We start from the raw sequence: 25,332 nt of genomic DNA, 5'->3' as shown, positions 1-25,332 counted from the left end.
CAAACTGGGATGGAGACCCCACCTACAGGCACCCAGAGAGAGGAGGGGGCACCACGACAGGTCAGATCCCAGCGCAGGACACACGAACATCTGCCCTCCCACCCTTCTCCACAGGGACCCACGAGGCCACAGAGGGCAGCCTGGGGTCATCTGCCTGATCTTCCTGACACTCCCTCCCCTCACCAACAAATACCACCTTCCTCCATACTATGGTTATTTATGTATATTCTCGTACTTTCTAATAGAGAATATATTCCAGGAGGTAAATGACAACATTTGCACCTTTTGCAACAAGCTGGGAAAAAGCAACAGACAGTCATTGGGTGGAAAAAAGATCCTACTAAAGTCTTGAGAATATTTTGATGTTTTTTCAAGCTATCAAGACTTTCTGTAGGGCAACAGCAATGTTTAAAGGAAAAACCATGCAACCGTGCAACTGTTCATTAAAAAATAAGTGGATGCAGTTTATTTACAGGTAAGTGTGATAAGGGAGAACGGGCAGGTTTAAAAGCCTTTGTAAGAGCACGGGATGGATCTCGTTCCAAATGCACCTCCCACCAAACGCAGGCAGGGAGCCCACATTCAGGCAACACTAAGTTCATTCCTGCAGGTGGATCAGCAGTGATCCAGCAGTTCCTTCCTAGGTCCCCAGGACAGCGTAAGAGGCTTTATCCCTTTGGATCCTGGTGTATTACTTTTTAATTATCACGGGAAAAAAATCCATAAGTTCCTAGGTGAATTATAAATACATTCTGTTTCAAAAGAGAAATGCTCATCTCAATTTCAAGCAAGACCATCTGTATGAAATAAATACCAAAGCGGTCTACAGTAAATTTTTCATTAAATTCAACAGCTATCACTTTTTTGAAAAGTAAGTGAAAAGCGCCTGTACTTTTATCATTAAGGTTTACAAGATAAACCACCACACTCAGCCCCAAACCCACATCAAGTAAACTGGTCAAAAGCTGACAAAGTGCCGTGTCCCCCGGAATTGATTTCTGCAAAGAGCAGATTACCTGGTGCAAGATGTCTATGGCAAGTGGAGGCCCAAAGGGCACGTCGGCTCCAGAGGGGTAGGGATGGTACATGTGTGGCTGGGTGAGGGGGACTTGGATGATGAGCTGCTCGGTGCGGAAGAAAGGTCCGAAGTGTGTGTCGAAGTACTCCTTCTCCCGGCGCGCCTGGCTGCCGGGCGCAGACCAGAGGTCCACCGGGTCTGTCGTGACCTGCACAAACACCAGGCCCGAAGAACAGGCGGCAATGAAGGCCACGGAGAAGAAAATGATGCAGCCGGGGTGTCGGACGCAGAACAAGCCCCACTGTGCGAAGAGCCGCTGTAGACGGGCTTCGAAGGCGGCACCCAGAGAGTCACAGCAGGATGGCCCCCCTGGAAGAGCGGGATAGGAAGAGAGGGTGGAGGTTAAGAGCCAAGCCATTCCTGAAAGTCGGAACGGGGAGAGCATCAGCTACCACTGCCCATAACGGGACTAGCGCCCACACAGGACACACCGGGACGTGCACAGGACGATCCCCTGCCCGCCTCCCACCAGCTACTTGTCTGCTCTGGAAGCGGCCCTGCTTACCTGCCCACACCTATCCCCACCCCTAGAGGAACGGTGCTCACACACAAGCCTCAGAAAAGCAAAGTGCTCTCAGCACTCTGTCCAGAGCAGTTCCCTCCAATCTTTCCTGCTACCCCGGCTCTCAGCCCACCACGCTGGCGCCTCCACAGCTCTCATCCCAGGCCAGGATCATTCTACTGCTATCATTAACTGCGTGGTTCTGATCTGCCACCCTGACCAGGTTGTTAGTGCCACACAAAGTCAAGGACCCTGTCTCCATCACAGCCGTGTCCTCGGCATGAGCTCAGGGCCTCTCCTGGAACAGGCATATGAACGTTTGTTGAGGACATGAACATTCTTGTGCCAACATGGTCCCAACCCTTTTAGTTAAGTACCAACGTGCCTACCTTTGTCACTGGCATTTACAGAGAAAGCAATATTGCCATCAATGGGGGTGTACTCGGAGACAAAATACCGTTTTCTGGAAAATAAAAGCATGCAAGTCGTGTTCGTGGACCTCGGCACAGTGAGGCTGTTCTTCTGACATTCCCACACGAGCTTCCCCATTGAAAGCTCACTTCCGCATCCTGTTTGCTTCCTCCCTAATTGGTGCCTGCCTGCCCTTAAGTTCTCTTGCTCTGGGTCTCTCTGCTCATCAGTCTCAGGGGAGAATTTATGAGGGTATTAAAAAAAATTAATAAAGGATAATTTCACCTTGTAGCCCTCATTTACATTTAAAAGTTTTAGGTTCTTTAAAAACACAGTAAACACTATATTGCAGGAGCAATGAGCACATCTAGTGCCTAGATCTTGGTTTCTAAACACCACTCTCCAATGAAAGCAACCAGGACTCCTTGCAGAAAAGGATGCTTCTAGGGCTGGAGCAGGGAAAATAAAAGAACATCTTGTGATTCCAGAAAATAAGAACAAGCTTGAGAATTGGGGGGTGTGGTGGGGGGGGGCATGCTTAAAAAAGCACAGGAGCCACCAGAAGATGCTCCCAGTGGTTGAAACTGGGAAAAATTGAGCAATAAGATAAATGATGATACTGAACAGAGACCACAGAATTTTTTTTAAAAGTCCATGATGTAAACGTAACTGAATAAATAAATAAGTAGAGGAGAAAGGATAACTCTGTACAGAGTAAGCCCAGTTAGTAAATGGAGAAGGAACGAGGGAAATACAAAGGCACCAGCAGGCAAACACCACAGGAAATAAGTGTTGAAGACAAGATCCACGGATGGATGCTAAAATCAGTGGGCGGCAGTTTGAGGAGAAACAAGGTATTAACATAGTCTCAACATACCTCCTCTAAGATATTTATCAACTCCAAAGGGAGAAATAGTAACTTCACCATTACTGTAGTAGAGAAACCCAGCAGACACCTTCTTAACCAAGCGATCGAGGCTAACCTCACCAGTGATGAGACATACTGACATCATAAGCCCTTGATATGATACATTGAGAAAGACACGTCACTTCTGTGATATTGTCAAAAACACCTAACCTCAACCTAATCACAAGAAAATATCAGATAAAGACAAACTGGGGCACATTTTACAAAATAACTGACCAGCACTCATCAAAAGTGTCAAGGCCATAAGAGAAAAGGAAAGATGAGAAACTGTCACAGATAGGAGGAGATGAATAAAACAAAAAGTGAACGTGACATGGGTTCCTGAAACAGAAAAAGGGTGTTAGAGAAAAAACTGGTGAAACTTGAAAAAAAGACTGTGGTTTAGCCAACAACAGTATACCAATGTTATTTTCATGGTTTTGATTAAATAATATTCCATGGGTGATGTACGTTGTAACACTAGAGGAAGCCGGTAGAGGATATAAATAAACTCTACTATTTTTGTACCCTTTTGGTGAGTCTAAAATTATTTCAGAATAAAAAGTTTAAAAAAAAATGTGCTGTCCTAAGTCAAGACGCAGATATCTAGAAGGATACAGTATTGCATCTGAAAGGATTTGAATCAGATTTGGCTCATGAGACTTTGTGTTAAAGAATGGCTGCTTTAAATCACATGCCATTTTGAATAAATCAATGAAACTGACTTCAAATGTTTCAACGGCTAAATAGGCTTTTGATTATTGACTAGTTGCAGGGCATAAGCAATTCATGGAATGGTATTCATGCAGATATTTGTTTCCTATTCTAATGAACCAAAGTCTACCGAGCGAAAGCTAGAAGTGCCACTTAGGTAATTTTGCTCTTCTTGTCCTGGAGGAAAAACAAAACGGATTACCTGTAGCACCACACGGCAAAGAATGCACCAAAAAACACGAGCAGGAACGCCATGTAGGTGCTCCACATGATGACGTACATGGCGTCCAGACCCAGGATTTTCCAGGGAACAGGAGGGGCGGGGGGCTGGGGCTTGGGCCCACAGACGATCGAGCAGTCCTGGCAGCTGCAGGGCCCCGTGACCTCATCCACGGACTCGTCACAGCCCTTGGTGGCATTGTTCATGGGCTCCATCTCATGGGCTGGAAGATCTGTGGGAAGGATTGTGTTGAGTGAGAATCTCCATTAAAAAAAAGCAAACACTACAAGGCTTGTGTTAAATTATATTTAAACCCAATGATAAGCACACTGAAAGTAACACAAATGGAAGAATAAAAAGGACTGGAGGTTTCTGGGTGATCAAGTTATGTTCTGCTGCTTAGTCCTGTAAAATTTTAAGTTAACCTCAATAACTCTGGGCATAGGGTTTGTCACCGAGATCCAAGTCCACCACATTCCACGGTAAACCTTCAATCAAGTTTTATCTCCACTGAGGAGCTAGTCTAACACTATGGCAGAGCTTTTGAAAAAACTTTTTTTAAAAAACAGCTTATTCCTTCAATTCTGTAGCAACACCTGAAGGCAATTCTTCTATCTCCACTCCCATGCCCAGCCCCTAACCAACCAGGGGCAGGATAAATGCTCTAGTTACCTCTCTCGCTGGAGGAAACTCTAGAACCTAGTGATCTGAATTTATCTTCCTACTGCAGGTTAAGGTTCCTGGGCTTTAAAAAAAGCCTAAGTACAATACACCAAACGTGGAGGTCTTCATCCCCACCTGAAAAGATGGGCGTGATGGTGAAAGGCGCCTGGCCGTTGTCCTTGTTGAACATGTACTCAATCCAGTTGGTGGCGTTGCAGGCTTCGGCCTCCTTCCCGCACAGCAGCCCCAGGGCTTTCTCGTTACTGGAGGGGGCCTCCACGTCCCTGCAGGCATTGTACATGGCTGGCAGGGGAGGAAGGGAAAAGACTGAAGCCGAGCTGCTTTAATTCACCAGATGTGATCTTACCGGAGGCCTCTCACGTGTGACCTTGGAAATCCAGACACACTGCAAGCAGGAGCCACGGGCTGGGACTCGGGACAGTAGACACTAAGGACGGGAACGGAGGTCACCTCTGAAACCAGCTTGTCACCCTACAAGTAACATCAGGCCAGATTCCAAGCAACTTAAAAGTCAAAGACAGGAAAGGCTTACGTCATCCCAGTATCACCTCCAGCGCATGCAACAGCATACTGAAGACCGAGCAAGGAGAAGCTAAGGACCTCAGTGCCTCTTCAGCCAGCAAAGCTGGTTCCAGGAAATTCTACAGCTGGAGAATGATGGCACTTCCAGGGTAAAAATTGGTTTCAGGACAGACTTCACATGTGAATGACCCCAATACCACTCTCTTTTTGGGTTTTATTTTAGTACGCATAAAGACAACACACGAAATAAGAATGTCAATGACATGTTGCACATAAGGAAGCAGTGGTAATGGGTCCTATCTTAATATTCAATTACCAGTCCCTGCTTGTTAGAAACTTCCCAGGACCTTCTTCCCCTAAACTTTAAGGAGATACTTATAAATTCATTGTGCTTTATCCTCACTCTTGAAAGACAATTTAGCTAGTGCGATAGTAGCTTCTTTAGAACTATAATTCCATTGCCCTCAGGTCTCTATCATTGCTGGTTAGAAAATCTCCAATTGTCATTCTTTTGAAGTGATTTCTATCCTTTCTCTACTTGATATTTGTCTTTGGAATTTTATAGTTTTTATGAGCTATATTTAGGTATGGATTCCTTTTTAAAATAGCTTTATTGAGATAATTCTCATACCATACAATTCACCAATCTAAAGTTAAAATCTAATGGCTTTCAGCATATTCATAGATATGTGCAATCACCACCACAGTCAATTTTAAAACACTTTCATCACCTTAAAAAAAGAAACCTGGTATCTTTAACTAATGCTCCCTTATCTCCCCATCCCCTCAAGCCCTAAGCAACCATTCATCTACTTTTGTCTCTATAGATTTGCCTATTTTGGACATTTCATATAAATGTAATCATATACAGTCTTTTGACTGGCTTCTAACATTTAGCATGATGTTTTCAAGGTCCATCCATGTTGCAGCATGGATCCATATTTCATTCCTTTTTATGGTCAAATAATATTGCATCGTATGGATGTACCACATTTTGTTTATCTATGTATCAGTTGATGGATATCTTCGTTGTTTCCACCTATTATGAACATATGTTTTCATTTCTCTTGTGAGTGGAACTGCTGGGTTACATGGTAACTCTATGTTTAACTGTTTCAGGAACTGCCAGACTGTTTTCCAAAGTGACAGCACCATTTTACATCCCCACCAGCAGTGTATGAAGGTTCTAATTTGTCTACATCCCCGCCAACATTTGCTATCTTTTCGATTCTAGCCACCCTAGTGGGTGTGAAGCGGTACCTCATTGTGGTTTTGATTTGCATTTCCTTGATGACTAATGATCTCAAGCATCTTTTCATGAGCTTATTGACCATTTGTATCACATACTGGAGAAATGTTTACTCAGATCGTTTGCCCATTTTTAAATTGGGTTATCTACTTACTGAGTTGTTAGAAGTCTTTGTATATTCTAGATATAAATCCTTTATTAAATACATGATTTGAAAATATTGTTTTCGCCTCTTTTTGATGGTGTTCTTCAATGCACAAGTTTTTAATTAATTAATTTATTTATTTTTTGCAGTACGCGGGCCTCTCACTGTTGTGGCCTCTCCCGTTGCGGAGCACAGGCTCCGGACGCGCAGGCTCAGCGGCCATGGCTCACGGGCCCAGCCGCTCCGCGGCATGTGGGATCCTCCCGGACCAGGGCACGAACCCGTGTCCCCTGCGTTGGCAGGTGGACTCTCAACCACTGCACCACTAGGGAAGCCCAAGTTTTTTATTTTGATCAAGTCCAAGATATCTATTTCTTCCTTTCGTTTGCTCATGCTTTTGCTGTCATATCTAAGAATTCATTGCCAAATCTGAGGTCATGAAGATTTATCTTGATGTTTGTTTTTTTTAAATTTTTAATCCTGATGTTTTCTTCTAAGAGTTTTCTAGTTTTAGTTCTTACATTTAGGTCTTTGATCCATTTTAAGTTTTTAAATGCAATTTTTAAAGGTTACACTCCATTTAAAGTTACTGCAAAATACTGGCTATATTCCTCATGTTGTACAGTACATCTTTGAGTCTATCTTATACCCAATATTTTGTACCTCCCACTCCCTCAGGGTTTATATGCTGCCCCCCCCGCCACTGGTAACCACGTTTGTTCTCTATATCTGAGTCTCCTTCTTTTTTGTTATATTCACTAGTTTGTTGTATTTTTTAGATCCCATGTATATAAGTGAGATCATACAGTATTTAATTTTGTCTGTCTGACTTATTTCACTTAGCATAATGCGTCCATCCATGTTGCTGCAAACATTTTAAGTTAATTTTTGTATATGGTGTGAGGTAAGGGTACAACTTTGTTCTTTTGCATGTGGCTATCCAGTTGTCCAAGACCACTTGTTGCAGACTATTCTTTCCCCCATTGAATGGTCTTGACACCCTTGTCAAAAATCAGATGACCACAGATGTATGGGATTACTGTCAATTCTGTCTCATTTCTTTGCATGCCTATCCTTATACCGGTACCATACCATCTTGATTTCCACTGGTTGCTTAGTAAATTTTGAAACTGGGAAGTGTGATTCCTCCTATTTTGTTCTTCTTTTTTAGGATTGTTTTGGCTATTCTGGGTCCCTTGTAATTTCATGTGAATTTAAAAATCAGCCTCTCCATTTCTACAAAGAAGTCAGTTGGGATTCTGATAGGGATTGCACTGGCTCTGTATATCAATTTGGGGAGTACTGCCATCTTATAACAATATTAAGTCTTTGATCCATGAACACGAGATGCCTTTCCATTTATAAAGATCCTCTTTAATTTTTAAAATAATGTTCTTTAGCTTTTAGAATATGTTTCACACTTTTTTTGTTAAATTTATTCCTAAGTATTTTATTCTTTTTTTTTTTTTTTTTTGCGGTACGCAGGCCTCTCACTGTTGTGGCCTCTCCTGTTGCGGAGCACAGGCTCCAGACGCCCAGGCTCAGTGGCCATGGCTCACGGGCCCAGCCGCTCCGTGGCACGTGAGATCCTCCTGGACCGGGGCATGAACCCGTGTCCCCTGCATCGGCAGGCGGACTCTCAACCACTGCACCACCAGGGAAGCCCATTTTATTCTTTTTGATACTACTGTAAATGGAATTTTTTTAAAAATTTCACTTTCAGATTGTCCATTTCAAGTGTATAGAAATACAACTGATTTATATATATATTTTCTCTTTTTTTTTTTGGCCACGCCATGCAGTATGTGGGATCTTAGTTCTGTGACCAGGGATGAAACCCACGCCCCCTGCAGTATAAACAAGGAGTCTTAACCACTGGACTGCCAGGTAAGCCCCTATTCTATTTCTTCTTAATTTATCTGGTTTAAGGATTCATTTTCTTTTCATAAGCCTGAAGATTCATCTCTCATCCATTTTGGAAAATCCCCAGCCATTATCCTTTTGCTTACTGTCTCTCTCCAGCTCTCTTACCCCCATATGTCACTTTTAATGATTTCCAGAACTTTATATCTCTATGCTGTTTTCTGAGTAATTCCCTCATATCTTCCAGCTAACCATTTGGTTTTCAGGTTTTAATTTATCAAATATTTCAAGGATACGGAAAATATGGAGAATGTGATTCTCATGTACTTGCCACCCACCTCTACCGATCTTACTATTTTACATTTGCCTCAACATTAACAAAAACACATTATACATATAGCTGAAGCTCCCTCACTATCCCTTCCTATGGGCATCCACCCTTCCCTAAGGTAATCACAATCCTGAGTTTGATGTTTATTTTTCCCATGCACGTTTGTGTACTTTTATGATATATTGTATCCATAAATATGTAGTACTGTTTAGTATAAACATACTACATATGTTCTGTTACTTTCAGTCAGTATTTTTAAGTGTCATTCACGTGACTGACACAATCCTAATTCACCCATTTTAACATAACAGACTATGACTATGCTCCAGTATACTGATCTGTTCTCCTCTTAATTAGCACTTAGCGTCTGCTATTCATGTATCTTCTTTGGTAAGGTGTCTGTTCAGGTCTCTTGCCCACTTTTCAATCAGGTCGTTCACTTCCTTATTGTTGAGTTTTAAGAATTCTTCATATATTTTGGGTAACAGTCCTTTATGAGATTATGTCTTTTGTAAATATTTTCTCCCTGTCTGTGCTTGTCTTCTCATTCTCTTGATGTCTCCAATTTTTCATGATCACAGAAATGCTACAATGAACGTTTTTATATGGTTCTCCCTCCTTACATGCATTAAGAGTTTCCCTAAGGTAGGCACCTCTAAGTGGAATTTCTGCGGTGAGGGTTTATTTATCTTCAAGTTTACCAGGTATTGCAAAACTATTTTTCAAATGGTTTCAAACACTCACACCAAGTTACAGTTACCAGTGGAGTAGTATATTAGCATTCCTCTGCCTCTACATCCTCACCAATATTTCGAGTTGACCAATTTTTAAATCTGTGCCAATCTGATACATGAAATGGTAGCTCACTGTTTTAATCTGCATTTCACTGACTGCTACAGATGCTAATTATCTGTATTTATAAATCCTTTCACTTCTGGTTTCTGCTTTTCCTCTCTTGTCTAGAATCCTTTCTTACCTTAAAGTCATAAAGACATTCTGTATTTACTTCTAAAAATTTCCAAGATTAGGAGTTTTACTTTGTTAATCAAAAATAAATTTAGATGAATAATTAATTTCTCACTCCATTTATCAACTAGCCCACTCTTTCCCTTAATGATTTGTAACAACACACCTGTATCAACTGTCCACATGGATGGTTCTGTTTCTACACAGAATCAACTCTCTTCATCCTGTCAGGCTGTCTTTTACGTCACATCTTTTGGTAGATTTATTCCTAGGTACCCTACTTTTTGTTGCTTTTGTGAATGGGATCTTTTTTCTAGTAAGTTTTTGTGTTACGTTTTTAACTGATCATTATAATTAAATTTACATGTTGCTCTTATAGTCAACAACTTTGATGAATTATTTTCTTATTTTATTTATTGTTTTTGGGCACATTCTTTATTCAGCTGCATCTAATCTTCTTTTAATCTACTTAAATGACGATTCCTTTTTTTTTTTTTAATTTTTGGCTGCATTGGGTCATCGTTGCAGCATACGGGCTTTTCTCTAGTTGTGGTGAGTGGGGGCTACTCTTCGTTGCAGTGCATGGGCTTCTCATTGCAATGGCTTCTCTTGTTGCGGAGCACAGGCTCTAGGCACAAAGGCTTCAGTAATTGTGGCACACAGGCTCAGTAGTTGTGGCGTACAGCTCTAGAGCGCAGGCCCAGTAGTTGTGGTGCATGGGCTGAGTTGCTCTGTGGCATGAGGGATCTTCCCAGACCAGGGCTCGAACCTGTTTCCCCTGCATTAGCAGGCAGATTCTTAACCACTGCCTGCCTGTTATATATCTTAACCACTGTGCCACCAGGGAAGCCCTGTGGTTCTATTTCTAATCTGTTCACTCTTTTTCTTTAGTGTCCTATTCTTGTAGAATTCTTTCATTTCAGTCATTTTCAACAAACATGACATGGTCTTTTTCAGATTGTTCTATGATTTCTAGTTGCTGGGGTACCCTTTCTCCTATCTGTTACACCTGCTTACTTTCCCTTCTCGTGATCTGTTTCTTCAAGGTCAAAAATCTCTCCTCTGCCAACTAGTTCTACCTTCCACCCCATCTCCTCAGTCTTGCAGTAATTCATGAAGTTATGCCTTTCATGTCCACTAGAACCAAAGTTCCAATGGTTTCTAAAATGTATAGAAATAAGCTTGCACATACTAAAAATTTCCATGTGGGAACTTATACTTAGGAAGGAGTTAAAGCAAATACTTTAAGGAGATTGTATAAAAGGTTGTAGCTCAAGTCCCAGGATACAAGCAAAGCAACAACTCACATTTCAAGGCCAATGGAACTAAAAACTCATTTTCACAGAGTTGACAGGACAACAAAAAGGGACAATTTGATCCACTGTCCTGATACCAAATATAAAAGAGGAATAAGTTAAAAGTTTACTTACCATTGGCAAAACTCTCTCCAACATAGTATTGTAATTCTTTTACGTTTGTTTTTGTCTGGTTTGTAACAGGATCAACATAATCTTCCATTGCTGTAACGTTCAGAAACTGACTTTGTCGAGGGCTACATGTCAGCTCACAAAACAGGTTCATTAGGTTATAAAAACAGGATGGACATCTAAAAGGAAAAGTAAACTGCTCTGTATGATTTCACGGATAATAGGGCCAGCAAAAAGATGATTTAAAATAGACAAAGAATGTTGAAAATTTATTGTAAAATGGCAAATGGATTACCATGAGGACATATTAAACCCAGCAATTCCAAACCTAAAACCTCATGTTAAAATAAAGACACCTCTTTAGAAACTGCCCTAATTACTACATTTGTGCTGCCCAGATGTAATCTCAAAAAGAGACAAATGCTCTCTGAATTCTGCACTTTATAATTCAGACATGTTTTCTCTGTCTTGAAGTTAGAAGGACTTAGAAGCATCATGGTGACAATTCTGATTGAGAAGAAAAGAGGGAAAAAATGAGATTTACACATTAGTTTTCATCTTATAACCTACTGAAGGGCTCTCTTCCAATCCCCAGATAATCCTAGGCTCTCTCTAAACACAAGAGGATTTCCCTGTGACATGAGAAGATAAAGAGAACAGCAGTGGTGTCCTCTGGCTGCATGCATTTCAGAAGCACCTGGGTTTTCTTAAGAACCACAACTGTCTGCTGTCTTCCAGGTTCAAAGTTTAAGCGTCTAATGTTGACCAGTTATGTGGCAGAAGACCTCTCTCTCCTCTTTGGTTCACCGTTATCTGTAAAAGCTATTGCTTCATCAGACTTGCATTCTTGCAACAAAACCAATCAGGATTGCTCTCTATTCTGAACCCACCCAGACGACCACACGTGACACAGAACAAGGAAGGTGTGGTCCCAGCCTTCAAAGCCTCTGGTCTAGTGAAGGAGCAGACACCCACACTAACTTGCTTTCAGGAGTTCCGTGCTTTACTGTGACAAACAGGAACGACAATTACACCATTCAAACAGAATTCGCTCTTGGGGTGCACAGTTTTCTACTACTTTCCATAAATTACAAACCTCTTTCTATGGTACTCCACTTAATCTGTACAATCATCAGTTTGGACAGCTGCATAGTTTTCCATATTAGCATCTTACTGTTTGCTATTATAAATAAAGCTTTGCTACCTCTGACAACACGGGGAAAACTTGGTTATCTTTTGATGTTTACGCCCATAATACCTCACGTAGAGCAGGTGCTAGATAAATATATTTTGGCTAACTGACAGCTCCAATCTGGCTACAGCAACATCGACTAGGCTTCCTTCCACAAGATAAGCTGGCCTGATTAGAGTCTCAACTTTCTGATCTATTATATTGTTTGTTGTCCTCAGAGAACAATTTACAGATGGTTTTCCACTCTATATTGCCGATTGAAAATCTGAGAAGAAGCTAAGTTTCCGAGTGGACACCGACTTGTGCCCTGTCACCTGCAGTGACACCTGCATAGAGAAGCACATGTCCTTCCCATCCGCCTTTATCAGGGTGCTCAGCATGCTGATCTAAAGACCACCACCAGTTGGTTCTTCTGCACATTCGAGAACTGCTGGGTAAGCTTAGAGAACATGTATTACAAAGCCCTTTTCACTGACCCGGTCACACAGAACACACTGGATGGCAAACTAATTTTGACAAAACCAGCCGACTCTGCCAAAACAAGCTTTGAGCAGTTACCAAAGGCCGGCTCTATGAGGCCTGGGTCACCATAGGAAGAGAGAACCACGCACAAAGCAGGGGAGGGAGGCAATGCAGAGGACTGCACGGAGGAGGGTCTCAGGTCAGAGAAATGGGCAGGAACCCCTCTCCTCCCCACAGCACGAAGGGGCTCAAGTCTGAAGGGACCCAGACCCCAGTGCAGGTCCCCTTTGGGATGAAGACATCTCAGAGGAAAACCAAGTAGCAACTCTGAATGTAAAGAGAGAACTGAGTCTGATAATTATTACCTTATCAGAAGTTACTGTTTATTTCTGAGAAGTCATAAGATAGCATTCTTAAAACAAGAGCTAACTTTTAGACCTATTTTTCCTGCATGCCTGGCAGTCAACCCACCTGGACAGAAACTGCAGGGGCAGCTGCAGGTTGTCTTTCAATGTCCGAAGCTGCTGAACATCACAGCAAAGATTGACGTTGCCGAAGAAGAACCCTGGACAGAGTTCCTTTTGGGTGAGAAAGCACGGACATCAGAGGAGCACAGTTAAATAAGGACAAGCATTCCTCAAATATAAGACCATTTTATTCATATCGCCCTTTTTAGGTACACAAGGGTGAGACACCTATATGCAAAGTGCTTGCAGAATTCTTTTAAAAGGCTATCATATTTACTGTTTATAACTAAGGATTCACAGAAGTAGAGGCAGTAGAGGTATTTTAATTTTTTTTTTTCTAATTGGGAAGCTCACTTTCCTCCCTTGACAATCATTTTACCTCTTTTTAGGTTATTTGGTTAAGTTTAACCAGAATGCTATTTACTCTTTCCATCAGTCACTTCAGGGAATGTCAAATGCCTTTAATAATTCTGATGAAAGGAGTAAGTCCAGATGACCCGCTATCGTGTAAACTGCAGCCTCTAAGACCAGTCTTTCCACCTGGATATTTCCAGTTCTTTTCTAATATCCCTGTGTATCAGGGATGGTGAAAGAGACAACAGGAAACAGATTCCTGGTAGCAGCCAAAGTTCATAGGCTCTTGGTGGAAACCGGAGGAATCACTAAAGTGAACAGAGGACAACGGAGTCACAGCCACTTAGCAGCCTCGCCCACTCAAGTCCTGAAATCTAGGAACAAAAAGAGTTAACTTTGAGTGTATTTTGAAGAAGCTGCTAAAGCAACATCTGAGGTACCAAGATCAGTCCCTAAGTAGTAACCTGATAATGGGAAACTTTATGAGCAAGGTATAGTAAGCCCCCAAAAATTACGCCTCTGGAGTTATGTTATCTTCTTTGTGCTACAGATAAGAGTTTGGGATGAGAAAAGCCCATTCATTTCATCTCTATCCCCACCCCACGGTAATATTTAAGGTATAATTGCAGAGGATCTCTGATTAGCATTTTGTGTTCCCAACGCCCAAGACAACTAACTCACCTGCACCAGGTCATAGCCATCCTCTGGCAACGGCTTTGGTAGCCCAGAATATCTGCAGTTGTACCTCTTATCTCCAGATGCAATTCCACACTCTCCATACCAAACACAGGACTGTGAAAATACCTACAAAAGTCAACCCAAAACTCGCTTCATTAGGGCCTCAGGGATAACACAAAGTTCAACAGCAAAGGGCACCCACTCAAGCCCCATTCATAGAAGCTTCCAAGGTTACCTGCAAAGCCAAGTAACAGCAAGAGGCACTGGTTAGTTTAACATTTTGACAAATATTAATTAAAATAGACCAAAATGGACTTGTCAAGTCAGTCAGCGAAGGAGGTAACAGAAATTCCTTATTTACATGATTTCTACTTCCTGCTAGATTTATTAATAAGAGGAAGCTACAGTTCCACATACAATCAGTGTAGAAGAAAGCAAGATAGTATGTGAGTCTGTGATTACTAAGGCTCTATTTTTGCACGTCTGTATAAGGAACTGCGTCAGGTCTAAATAATGAAAGATCATTTGCGTATCTGTTAAGGTTAATTAATATCAGCACACCATGAGTAATGTGAAGAAAAGACCTTAAGGAGGAGAAGAATGAATACTTTGTCCTCGAGATTTAACTAAAAGGCAAGATATGTGCTCACTTTAAGGAAAATCCCCTCAGAATCTTAAAAACATAAAACCTCTTGTGTAAAGATTTCTCAAGAGCCACTCCTATTCCCCACGTGAGTCACACGGTGGGGTTGGGGGGAGGAGGGCACCATGTGACTCATCCCATCAGCAAGGCCACCAAGCTCCACCAAGCTGGCCAGGGTCAAGGCCGGCATGACCCTGCAATCAGCTATCGTGTAGGGAAACAGAGACTGTTGAGAAGCAACCATGGATCCCAAGATACCTGTTGGAAAAGTCATTTAAAAAAAATCGGCATAGAAGCAAGAAAGTGAATTCTCTCCAGGGGCAGTGGCACACGGGCCGCACACTGCAAGGAGTTAAGCTGGGCTGTGTTGGTCGCCGGCATCAAGACACAAATCCCACAACAGGCCTTGAAGACATGAAAGGAAAAACAAGCAGGAGGTTGAGGGGTTTCGAGAGGAAATCTCAGGGCCCAAATGACTTGTCTCTGAATTCATTCTTCAGATTTTTTAAAACAGAAATTATGACTTACCCCATCTTGTTTCATTAAAAGTCATATATTTAGGCCACAGGAAGGGAAATTATACAAATGAGGAAGCAACAAGCATTTAACAACGCCATATCCCAAACCTCTGGCAAGAAGTTGCAAAATTCCACCATTTCTATATAAAAAGACTCATAATTATGTCCATAAACCTAGCGAATCTAGAGAAAGTACTGCTCTTTCCAGAACTCTGGGTTTCCCACTAAAAGGTCATTATCCATCTACTGAAGTTTGAAAAGGCAAATAAGCTAAGGAGGGGTGACAACTGCTGATACTGACCCGTAATTTACACACAAGGGACACGTCCCTTGGACTCCCCCTCACAGAATTCTCAACAGACCAACAGGGCAAGCAGGTCCCGGCCAGGGGGCACTCTGGCACATCACCCACAGGAGTGGCAGGAATCCAGTCATAAAAACGCCAACTCTGGCATGACTAACAGGACGGACATCTGGAGTCTAAGTTCCCCTTCCTCAGCACTTAGCACTCTACGGGAAAATAAAGATGATCCAATGCTGTTTGGTCCCTATTTACAAGATCCTTTATAATCTACACTATTTGTTTCAAAGCAAGGTTGTTTCCACCCACCAAGAAGAGATGGGGCGGGGGGTGGGGTAGGGAGGAAGGGCTGAGGGTTGAGCTTGAGGGGCGGGAGATCAGGAGTCTTGGGTTCCTCAATAAATGTTGCGCCCGGCTGCACCTGGAGCAGGTAACCTGGCTGAGAAGAGCAGGAGTCTCCTACCTGTGAACTGCACTCAAAACCCCGCTTACGTCACAGTTCTGGTGTGAACACTGAATGCGGGAATAAAGGAGGAAGTGCTTAGGAAACTAGAAAGCACTACCACTCAAACGTAAGGAATTATTCTCAATGTCTTTCAACTGTTTGGGACCTCACCAAAGAGGATCCAAAGACCTGAAGAAAATAAACTGCTCGTGGTTTCTTTAGGGCCAGGAAAAAACTGGGCCTGAGTCACTGCTCTTAGGTTTGCTTTCCCAAGTCACCTACCTAAAGAAGCATGAACCGGCGGGGCCCAAAGGTACTCACAGGCCACTCGCTGTGTGCCAGGCACTGTTTTAACTGTTCTTACATATTAACCCAATGAATCCTTACAACAGATGCACAAGGGAAGTTTTTTTTTTGGCCACACCGCGCGGCATGCGTGATCCTAGTTCCCCGACCAGGGATGGAACCTGTACCCCCTGCAGTGGAAGCGCAGAGTCTTAACCACTGGACCGCCAGGGAAGTCCTGGGAGGTGCTATTATGCCCAATTTACAGATGAGCAAACAGAGGCAGAGAGGCTAAATAACTTGTCCCAAAGCAGCAGAGCCAGGATTCAAAGCAGAACATTCTAGTTCCAGAAACAGACTCTCAATAAGATATAATCAACCCTATGATTAAGGTCCTCCCTCAAGGGGGGTCCATCACCCATCCCTTGTGCAGGCCTGTGCGCCTGTGCACTCACTCACACGGCTGCACAGGTGGGGAGGCCTCTTCCCCACCTCGAGTCTCTCTCCCCGACTCCCCTCGGCTCACCTACAGCTGAAACCCGAGCATCTCCTTCAACCGCAGGCCCCGCTGGTGCCGAGGCCCCTGGGGACCTCCACCACCTGGCTTCCTCCTCACCCACGTGTTCAACCTCATCTCTGTGTTGGTTCCTTCACCTGCTCCTGCCCAGGAAGGCTGCTCCATTTCACCCTCCCGCTCAGTCAGACCACCCCCAACTCCTCTCCAGCTGCACCTCCAACCGCCTGCTGCACAGCCCAGGTGCTCAAAAGGAAACCAGTCTTTTCTCCATCGCCAGGCCCTCTTCATCAGGGGCTCAGGCCCAGGTACCTTTCCCACCAACCTCCCGGGAAGCCTCGCCGGTGCAGCCTCCCTCACCCCTTCCCCCGCAACCCCTTCCCTGCGAGCCCACAGCCATCCTCTGTCCACCTCATCACCTCCCACCACATGGTCTGCTCCCATGGGGGTACGCCACGCCCACGGCACCCAGGCACTGGATAAGGGTGCCCCTGTCACCTCAATCCCGCAGCAGATCTGTAAGGCTGCCACTAAAATAACACCATTTCACATATGAGGAAACTGAGGGTTACACAGGTAAAGTGACCCATCTGAGGCCACTGAGAACGGCAGAGCCAGACCTGACCCAAGGCCTGGCTGGTTTGGAAGCTGGAGCTCTTACTCCTTATGCTGCACGAGGGTCACTCCTCAGCGGACCACTGACTAGGCCGAGCTCATCTATGCAGCCCGTCAAGAACCTAGCTGACATCCGAACAACTGGGGTTTCCAGGCTCCAAAGTGCCACGGCCCAGCGGTCGGACTTTATCAACGAAGACAACGGCTCACCTCAAGATCCCTGGGAGATTTCCTGGAATGTCAGGGCAGCACAAGCCGACACCAAGACTAAGGGCACGCCGAGCAATCAAGGGCTCAGGTACAGGCCACGTACTTCCTTTCTCAGGGAAGCAAGGTGTCTGGGTGAAAGCTGCCTTTGCTCTGATACAAGAACAACTGGTGCTGACTTCACACCAATGATACTCACCTGGGGAAGGACATAGCCTGCCCGATACTGAAATAAACCCACCAAGGCTGGAGGTCTGACAGAGCCCAAAGGGCACCAGACTGCGTGTGAGCTCAGCTCTAGAGATGGACGGTGGTGGTAGTTGCACAACATGTGTTGTACCTAATGTCCCTGAACTGTACTTTAACTTAAAATGGTCGATTTTATGTGTATTCTATCACAATACATGAGCTCGGACGCCCTTCCTTCACCATGTAAGAGAAAAGCCCAGTGACAAGGACTGCAGACAGCACGTTCTTGGTTATACTGAGATTAAACAGAGAAGGGTGACCGTCAGTTGAACACCATGGGTCTGAGCGTCATGCGACACAGCCAGAGTCTCTAATAACAGGTGTTGTCAAAGCTCCACTTGGGGTCGGTGCGGGACAAGTTCAAAGAATGATAATTCTTCACAGTTCATCTCATGGGCACTGACCAGTCTTACAGAGCTATTCATGACCACAAGAACTGTCTTATTTAAGCATTTAAACATTTGTCTGATTCCTAAAATGTTAAATGAGTGTAGATTTTATTTTCCTTAATTACAGAGCACCCACCCATCACAAATATTCAAACATTACAGGTGTATATGAGATAACATTGGAAGCTCCCCCTTACCTCTCCACTGCCACCCCATTCCTCAGATTTAACCAATGCTAACTTATTAGATCTAGGTCTTCCGGGCTTTCAGTTCCCTCCCACAGGCAAACCTGTAGAGATATATCCACGCAAACACACCCAAATGCAGTAACTTTTACATAATCTCTACTACCTTCCGTGACTGGCTGTTGACTCTACCTGAACTGCCTCTAAATGTATTTATCGGGGTCCCCAAGGCCGGACTCCAGCCCTTGTCTGCCCTCCCTTGTTTTCTCCACACATTTCAGTCCCCCCCATCTTGGAACGGCCTCCCTGTTTACAAGCCTCACCCAAGACTCACTGCCTCCACTAAATTTAACTCTGACTCCTATCACCTGGATCTGGTCATGGTGTTCCCCTGTCAGGTGAGCTGTCCTGGGGCAGAGGCAGGTTGGCCCCAGGCAGCACCTGGCTGGTGCTCACGGGAATCCATCCTCACTGCTTGAGTCAGCAGGTGTCCTGCACCCAGAGCTCAGGCGAACCATTTCTCTGTGACTTACATTCCACAAGCTCCCCTGCGGATCCACCAGGACGCAGTGGATAAACTTTTCCTTAGAGGACCAAATATTAAATATGATAGGTTTGTGGGCCCTGAGGTCTCTGTGCTACATACTCAACCTTGTCTGCTGTAGCTCAAAAGTAACCACAGACAATGGGTAAAAGATGGGCGTGGGTGTGTCCCAAGAAAACTATCCACAGCTACAGGCTCTAGCCAGGTCATAATTTGCTGGCTCCTGCTCTAAGATCAAGGAGAATTTATGAGTATCACAAAGTTGCGCATGAAGGCAGAAGTTGCAAGAGTATTTTCTTGCCTTGGTCTCGAATGCCCTGTGAGGCCACAGAATCCTAAAGGGCAGAGCCCAGGTGTTATACTTCCTTTGAAATTTTCTATAGTATCTCATCCAGTGTTCACTCATTCAGAAACTGTCAAAACGTACAAGATGAGTTGAAGGAGCTTGACTGGATTATGTAAGAAGTTGCTTTGGCTTTAACCCAGAATTTAGTAGTTACAAGCCTAGGTACGCTATCTCTGCTTTTAAAGGTTAGGCCACATGGTTATTTCACAACATGCTCTAGAGTTTAATTATTGGATATATGACTGCACAGGGAAGCATCTTTCAATAATAATAGGAATAGTTCAGGAAAGTTAAAAAAAAAAAATGCCCCTTCTGCTACGTGTCAGCAACTCTAGCAGCTGCTAAACAGACTCTAATTGGGAGCTCCCTGAAAGCACATCTTATCACACGGAGAAGCTCTGAACATCAGCAACAGAATTCTATACTCCAGGGTAAATATTAACTCATGTTCAAATGCTTAATGAACATCAACTGAGTGCCAGGCAAAAAGTTGAGTGATTTCTCCCTCATTGCCTCGTTTATTTCTCAGACACCCCATGGAGCAGTAGTATCACAGAATTTTACAGGTAAGGAAACTGGAGCTCAGAGAGGATTCTCTGAGGTCACATGGCTCATAAGTGAGAAAACCAGTAATGAGAAACAAGATTTTGAATGCCAAGTTAAGCATTCTCCCTCCTATTCACCCCCACACCCACCCCACCAGCTGCTGCAGTGTTCAAACTTCAGCTCAGTCTGTACATGGACGTATCCTTAGATTGCGACAATGTGCTAGGGATGGGCTGTCCCCTCCACTATCATCCTACACAGGTGTCCCTCTTTCCACACAGCCTTGTTCAGCTGCAGGACTGATGACTACCATTTACATACAACTCTAGGCAGCTGTCAAGTCCTGACTCACTTTCTCAGGACCAGTGACTGTCCTCAGCCCCAGGCCTGTACCTGGCCATCCCATGCAGATGCAGTGCAGGGCCTGGGCCCCTCACCTCTGCTGCTGTCCTGGATGAGTAAAGCTCACGATGGAACCTGGAGACACACCCAGCTGCAGCTCTGGCGAGGGGTGGAGCTGAGGGGCTGGCCTGGCCAGTCAGGATAACCCAGGAGGCAGTGGCCCAGAGAATCCTGTCCAGAGATTAAGCTGCCTGCTGTGTCCTTTGGGGTCAGGTATGCAGACCAAACAAATATGACAGGACATTTGGGGTGGAGGCTGGTCTGCTCTGACTTTTATTGACGGAATTCTCTGGAACTCTGTTTTATAGCCAACCTGGGGTAAACATATCCACATAACAAAGGATAATTTGTGTGAGCACCAGGCACGCCTTTAGATGGGTATTTTAGATATATTTTTCGAGTTAGATGGGCTCAGCCAATCTTCACTTTACAGATAACCCCTCCAGCTTGCAGTTTAACTGACTTGCCCAAGGTCACACTATTAGTCAGTCTTAGACATTTCTGAGCTCCCACACTCACGAGTTTGAAAAATAATCCAAAAGCCACAAGGGTAAATCAAAACCATGAAAGTGGATGGGGGTGTATACTGTCCGCAGGTGTTTTCCTAGGGAATGTTCACACAACGTGACAATTGAACCAAGGGTCAGGCCAGTAGGCTAAATCCACCCCTGATCTATCACAGGCTTTTGGAGAAGCCACACTGGAGCCAGCAACATGCCTTGAATGTTACTGGCCAAGTAGAACGTCTGCTAAACACCCATTCAACAGAGCTTGCTAAATATGAATAACCTGGCAGCAATATTCTGAATTTGAATAAAGCAGAGCCCGGAAGTCAGAAGACAGTGGCTCAAGCCCCAGTCTGCCATGTACCAACTATGACCTTGAGACAAACTTCAGCCTTAATATCCACATCTGTAAAACAGGAAAAACAGCATCACACCTATCTTAAGGAGTCCTGGGAGGTTAAAACAAGACCAGAGGTGTCATCGCAATGGAGTACTATGCAAAAATTAGGTAATTCCTTTTTCCTTAGTCTCTTGTAATCCAGGATGCCATTTAAAAATATTGAGATAATTTACATACCATAAATTCACCATTGAAGTGTACAGTTTAATGGTTTTTAGTAACAATCGGGTAACTTTCCCCCCCATTTTCTCCAGTTTTCCTTTCATCCGCCCGGTAAGCATTAATTCACCCTCCAACACTCAGCTCAAAAATGGACTCCCCATCACATTCTGTCCCTTTATTAGAGCACACTTTTCTTTGCATTGTAATTTTTTTGTGTATCCACTCGTCCTCCTATCAACTATGAACAAGACAGGGATAGTAACTACTAACTTTTACATAGCACTTTACAGTTTGTAGACAGACCACTTTCTGACTAGGTGATTCTTTCAATCTACTATTGTATCCTACATTGCACTCACTTCACATTTATGAAATTACTGAATGACGGTAATTTGAGTTCCTCCGTGGCCCAATTCTAAAGATTCCCTCACAAATCCCCCAAGAGCACACTTGCATCAGAGAGAGCAGGGGTTTTTTGGGTTTGTGTGTATGTGTGTGTGTGTGTGTGTGTGTGTGTGTGTGTGTTTTAAAGTCTTCTTGCCAAAGCAAATATTCTAAAGACTGAAAATAACAAGCGTGTTCCAAGCAAAGGAAAGCCTGTCGGGCCACCGTTGATCTTTGCAATCACCGAGACAAAAAATGCAAATCCAATTCTGATCTCTAGTAGCCTCTGAATGCCTCACCGATCTTATTCCCTCACCCAAATCCATGAAGGCCCAATGATTTGTTGATTCAGGCCATGCTGGAGATGGTAAAATATAGTTCTTGCCCTCAAGGAGCCTGCAGCACGGTAGTTCAATTCAAACAATATTTCTCTGTCTTTCCACAAGCACCCTGAGAAGTAGGTGAAGTTGTTAACCCCATTTTACAGAGGAGGAGACTGCCTTTGCCCAAGATCACTCCTGGTAAGAGGAAGAGTCAAGACCCACACCAGGTCTTTTAACTCCAAGTCTTGTGCCAGGCCGTAAACGCTGCTGCTCCTGCAGCAGTTTAAAAGAAGATTGAGAACTTCAGAGTGAAGGCATTCTAGTTGGGGGAACAGAATAACAACGTCACAGATGAAGATGCTTTTGAACCGGGCCTTGGAAGATGGGCAGGGTTTTGACAGCAAGTAGTTTATTTGGCTGGAGAGCTGGTGCCCTTCACAGATCTGTGGGTGAAAGAGCAGACGAGGCACCTGAGATCAGGTCAGAGACGGCCCACTCCAGGTTTCCGCACAGGTAATGTGTCATCTGTAACACACCCCTGAAAGCATCCCTTTTAGGAGGAGTGGAGGGAGGGGAAGGGTTACCCAGGAAAGAGGATTCTTTGTTCTGGGTAATATGACAAACACTGAAGGAATACAAAGACCTATTCAGCAAGGCGTTTTCTTTCTGCCCACTTGCTAATAATAAAAAGCCTCATTCTCCCTTGATTACTTATGTTAGTAAAATAACTGATCACAGCATCAATTAAGGAATGGGAGAGACTGGGGAAGATTACCCAAATTCGCTCCAATTTCAGAAAGTTATTCTTCAATGCTCTCAGGCTGAAAGATTAACCCATTCCCAATCTCCTCAGGAAAAGCAGTTTTAATGGCCTAATTCCTACCCAGGCCTCATTATGGTGCAAGTCCCTCAAGAAAAAGCTTATAAATATTACAGTCAGGAGAGATGCGTACTACTTCTCAAAACTGCACACATTATTTGGATGAGCACAAGGTTTAAAAACCACGCAGTCTTAGTAATGTGATTTCATCACCTGTAAAACTTAAAAGTTAAGGAAAGCAAAAATCCCCCACCCCACAAGGGTATTTCAGACTTTATGAAGGACAGTTAGTCTGCAATTCCGTGACAGAACTTTACTGGTGCTCAGACTCAACCCAGACGAGCTGCTTATCACTGGTGAGAATTCTAAAAGCGGGAACCGCCCCCCCCCATCACATTTCAGGTGTGAGGAAATGCAGGTACTGAAAGCCTCTGCAGACATGAGGGAGCTAATCTTAAAAATATCAACACGAGGGTCTCCAGTTCATATTTGCAAACCCTCTCAAGGCTTCCAGGCATTTTGCAAGAAACTTGTGACCAACCCCTGACCTATCCCAAAAGTCCTAGGAGAAGAGGCACTCATTTACCATCAGCCCTGGCTGCTACCTTGAGGTAAAAGGATTTCAGAGATAAATTAAAGCTACTTAACCATGTGAAGCCTGCCTGTTAGATCCTAACCTAAAACTCTCGGGAAATTGAATAGCTGTATTTTCAAAGCAAATAACTGCTGCTATTTCTTGAGTTTTTACCAGTGATGCGATCTCTCCAAACATCATTATGCATGAAGGGACCTCAATAACCGTATGAGGAATTGCTCATCTTCAGAAAAAGTTAGGCTTGAAAGAGTAATGAGCCCAAAGCCACAGAGCTAGCAGGCGGTCTACCGGTTGACCCCATTCCAAAGCACCTCCCCGAAACCTGCTTTCCTCTGCCTCCCCTGCCCACCAGGTGTGTGCTCTTCCACAAACCCACACCCCTGGCGACGCCCACACGCACATACAGGAGGCCCTTCCCGGTCACCCACACCTACCCCCCTGCTGAGAACTATGCAGACGTCTCAGGAGAGCTTTTCCTGGTGCAGGAAACCCCTTGATCTGCCTTCCCCTGGGACTCACTGCCCCCTCATCACTGACACACCTATGAGTGGGCACGAGAACCTGGGATTCCCATCCGGATCTGGTTTAATCAGCACTAAATCCTTAGACATCCCTCCGGACACCCACAGTTTTAAAGGATAAAACTAGACACACAAATAGCAGCGAGGCGCTCATGCCCAGGGCTTCTACCAAACCAGGGGAAAGCCGACCCAGGGAGTTCCAGGCCCCTCCTCTCCACGGCTAGTATTGCGAAATCCAATTAACCCGTGCACCTGTCGGCCTCAGCTTCTAGAGATGTAAAGGGAGTGGGTAAGAAGTAACTTGCACTCTTTAGAAGACCAAGCTGCCTTCTGTAAAGTACTTAGGGTTGTTCCAATCTGGGGCCTGACGGATTGCTAACTTTATCTCCCCTCCCTCCTTCACCTTTAGGGGAGGAGGAGAAGAAATAAAGTGGTCAGATCTTCTAAACACATTTACAAAGAATTCGCGTGCATCTGGCAGAATTAAGGGGGAAAGACAGGTTAAATAATACGAACCCTATTTCCTCTCTGCCCATGTTCTTCCTCCTCTCTTCACCCCACACCCTAAATCCAGAAACGAGGTGACCACAGGTGAAAGGAGCTCCAAACAGGTCAAATAAGCAGCCCCCAGTTGCCACCGTCTTCCAGACCACAGGGAAAACCGCGTGGCCGGGGAAAGGCACCGGGGAGCTGTGGGGGGACCTCCAGGGGCTCCATCGCTAGACCAACTTCCCCGGGATCCGCTGGACCCGCGGCTGGTCCCCTCTGGGGCCGGGGGCGCCTGAGCCTCTGCACAGCCCGCAGCCCTCCCCGCCTCTCGGCCTCACCACGTCCCCCACAGCCTGCCCGGGTCGCCGGCGGCCGCTCACCTGCGCCGGGCAGAGCAGCAGCAGGAGGAGGCCGAGGACCGGGCCGCACGCACTCATGCTGCCGTGGCGCCGGGCTGCAGACGTCTGTGAGGGTCAGCTGGCAGGCTCCGATCGGCGTCCGGGTCTGTCTGGGTCCGGCGCCGCCTGAGGGAGGGAACAAGCGCCAGCTGCGGCTGATTGCGCGCGCAGGTCAGGAATGACGATGGCGTCGTCGGCTCCTCCCACTTTTGGGCGGGGCCGCTGCCGGCACTGCCTGGACCCGCCCTAGACCTGTCCTGGGGCTGGACCGGCCCGGGGTGGGGAGCGGGACAGGGGCGGGGCTAGTCGGGACCCGACCGCCGGATCCCACAGCGCCCTCCCCAGTCCCAGCTCGGCACTTCTCCGTCCCGCG

General features: G+C 44.9%; 1 protein-coding gene across 1 annotated transcript in view; it reads right to left on the bottom strand.

The window, feature by feature from the left end:
* Window positions 1–25,110, bottom strand: part of NPC1 (NPC intracellular cholesterol transporter 1) — a 47,666-nt gene extending 22,556 nt beyond the window's left edge. The window contains exons 1-8 of the mRNA XM_032654001.1: window positions 24,942–25,110; window positions 14,176–14,298; window positions 13,145–13,251; window positions 11,023–11,198; window positions 4,631–4,798; window positions 3,815–4,064; window positions 1,970–2,043; window positions 1,017–1,387 (exon numbers count right to left, since the gene is read on the bottom strand). Coding sequence (XP_032509892.1) covers window positions 1,017–1,387; window positions 1,970–2,043; window positions 3,815–4,064; window positions 4,631–4,798; window positions 11,023–11,198; window positions 13,145–13,251; window positions 14,176–14,298; window positions 24,942–24,998 — 1,326 coding nt within the window. The 5' untranslated portion in view covers window positions 24,999–25,110. The remainder of the gene's footprint in view (window positions 1–1,016; window positions 1,388–1,969; window positions 2,044–3,814; window positions 4,065–4,630; window positions 4,799–11,022; window positions 11,199–13,144; window positions 13,252–14,175; window positions 14,299–24,941) is intronic.
* Between the last annotated feature and the right edge of the window lie 222 nt (window positions 25,111–25,332).

This window comes from Phocoena sinus, chromosome 14, assembly GCF_008692025.1.
Source record: "Phocoena sinus isolate mPhoSin1 chromosome 14, mPhoSin1.pri, whole genome shotgun sequence".
Classification (NCBI taxonomy): Eukaryota; Metazoa; Chordata; class Mammalia; order Artiodactyla; family Phocoenidae; genus Phocoena; species Phocoena sinus.
Note: the sequence above shows the minus strand (reverse complement) of the source record. Positions and strands in the feature narration are given on the sequence as shown.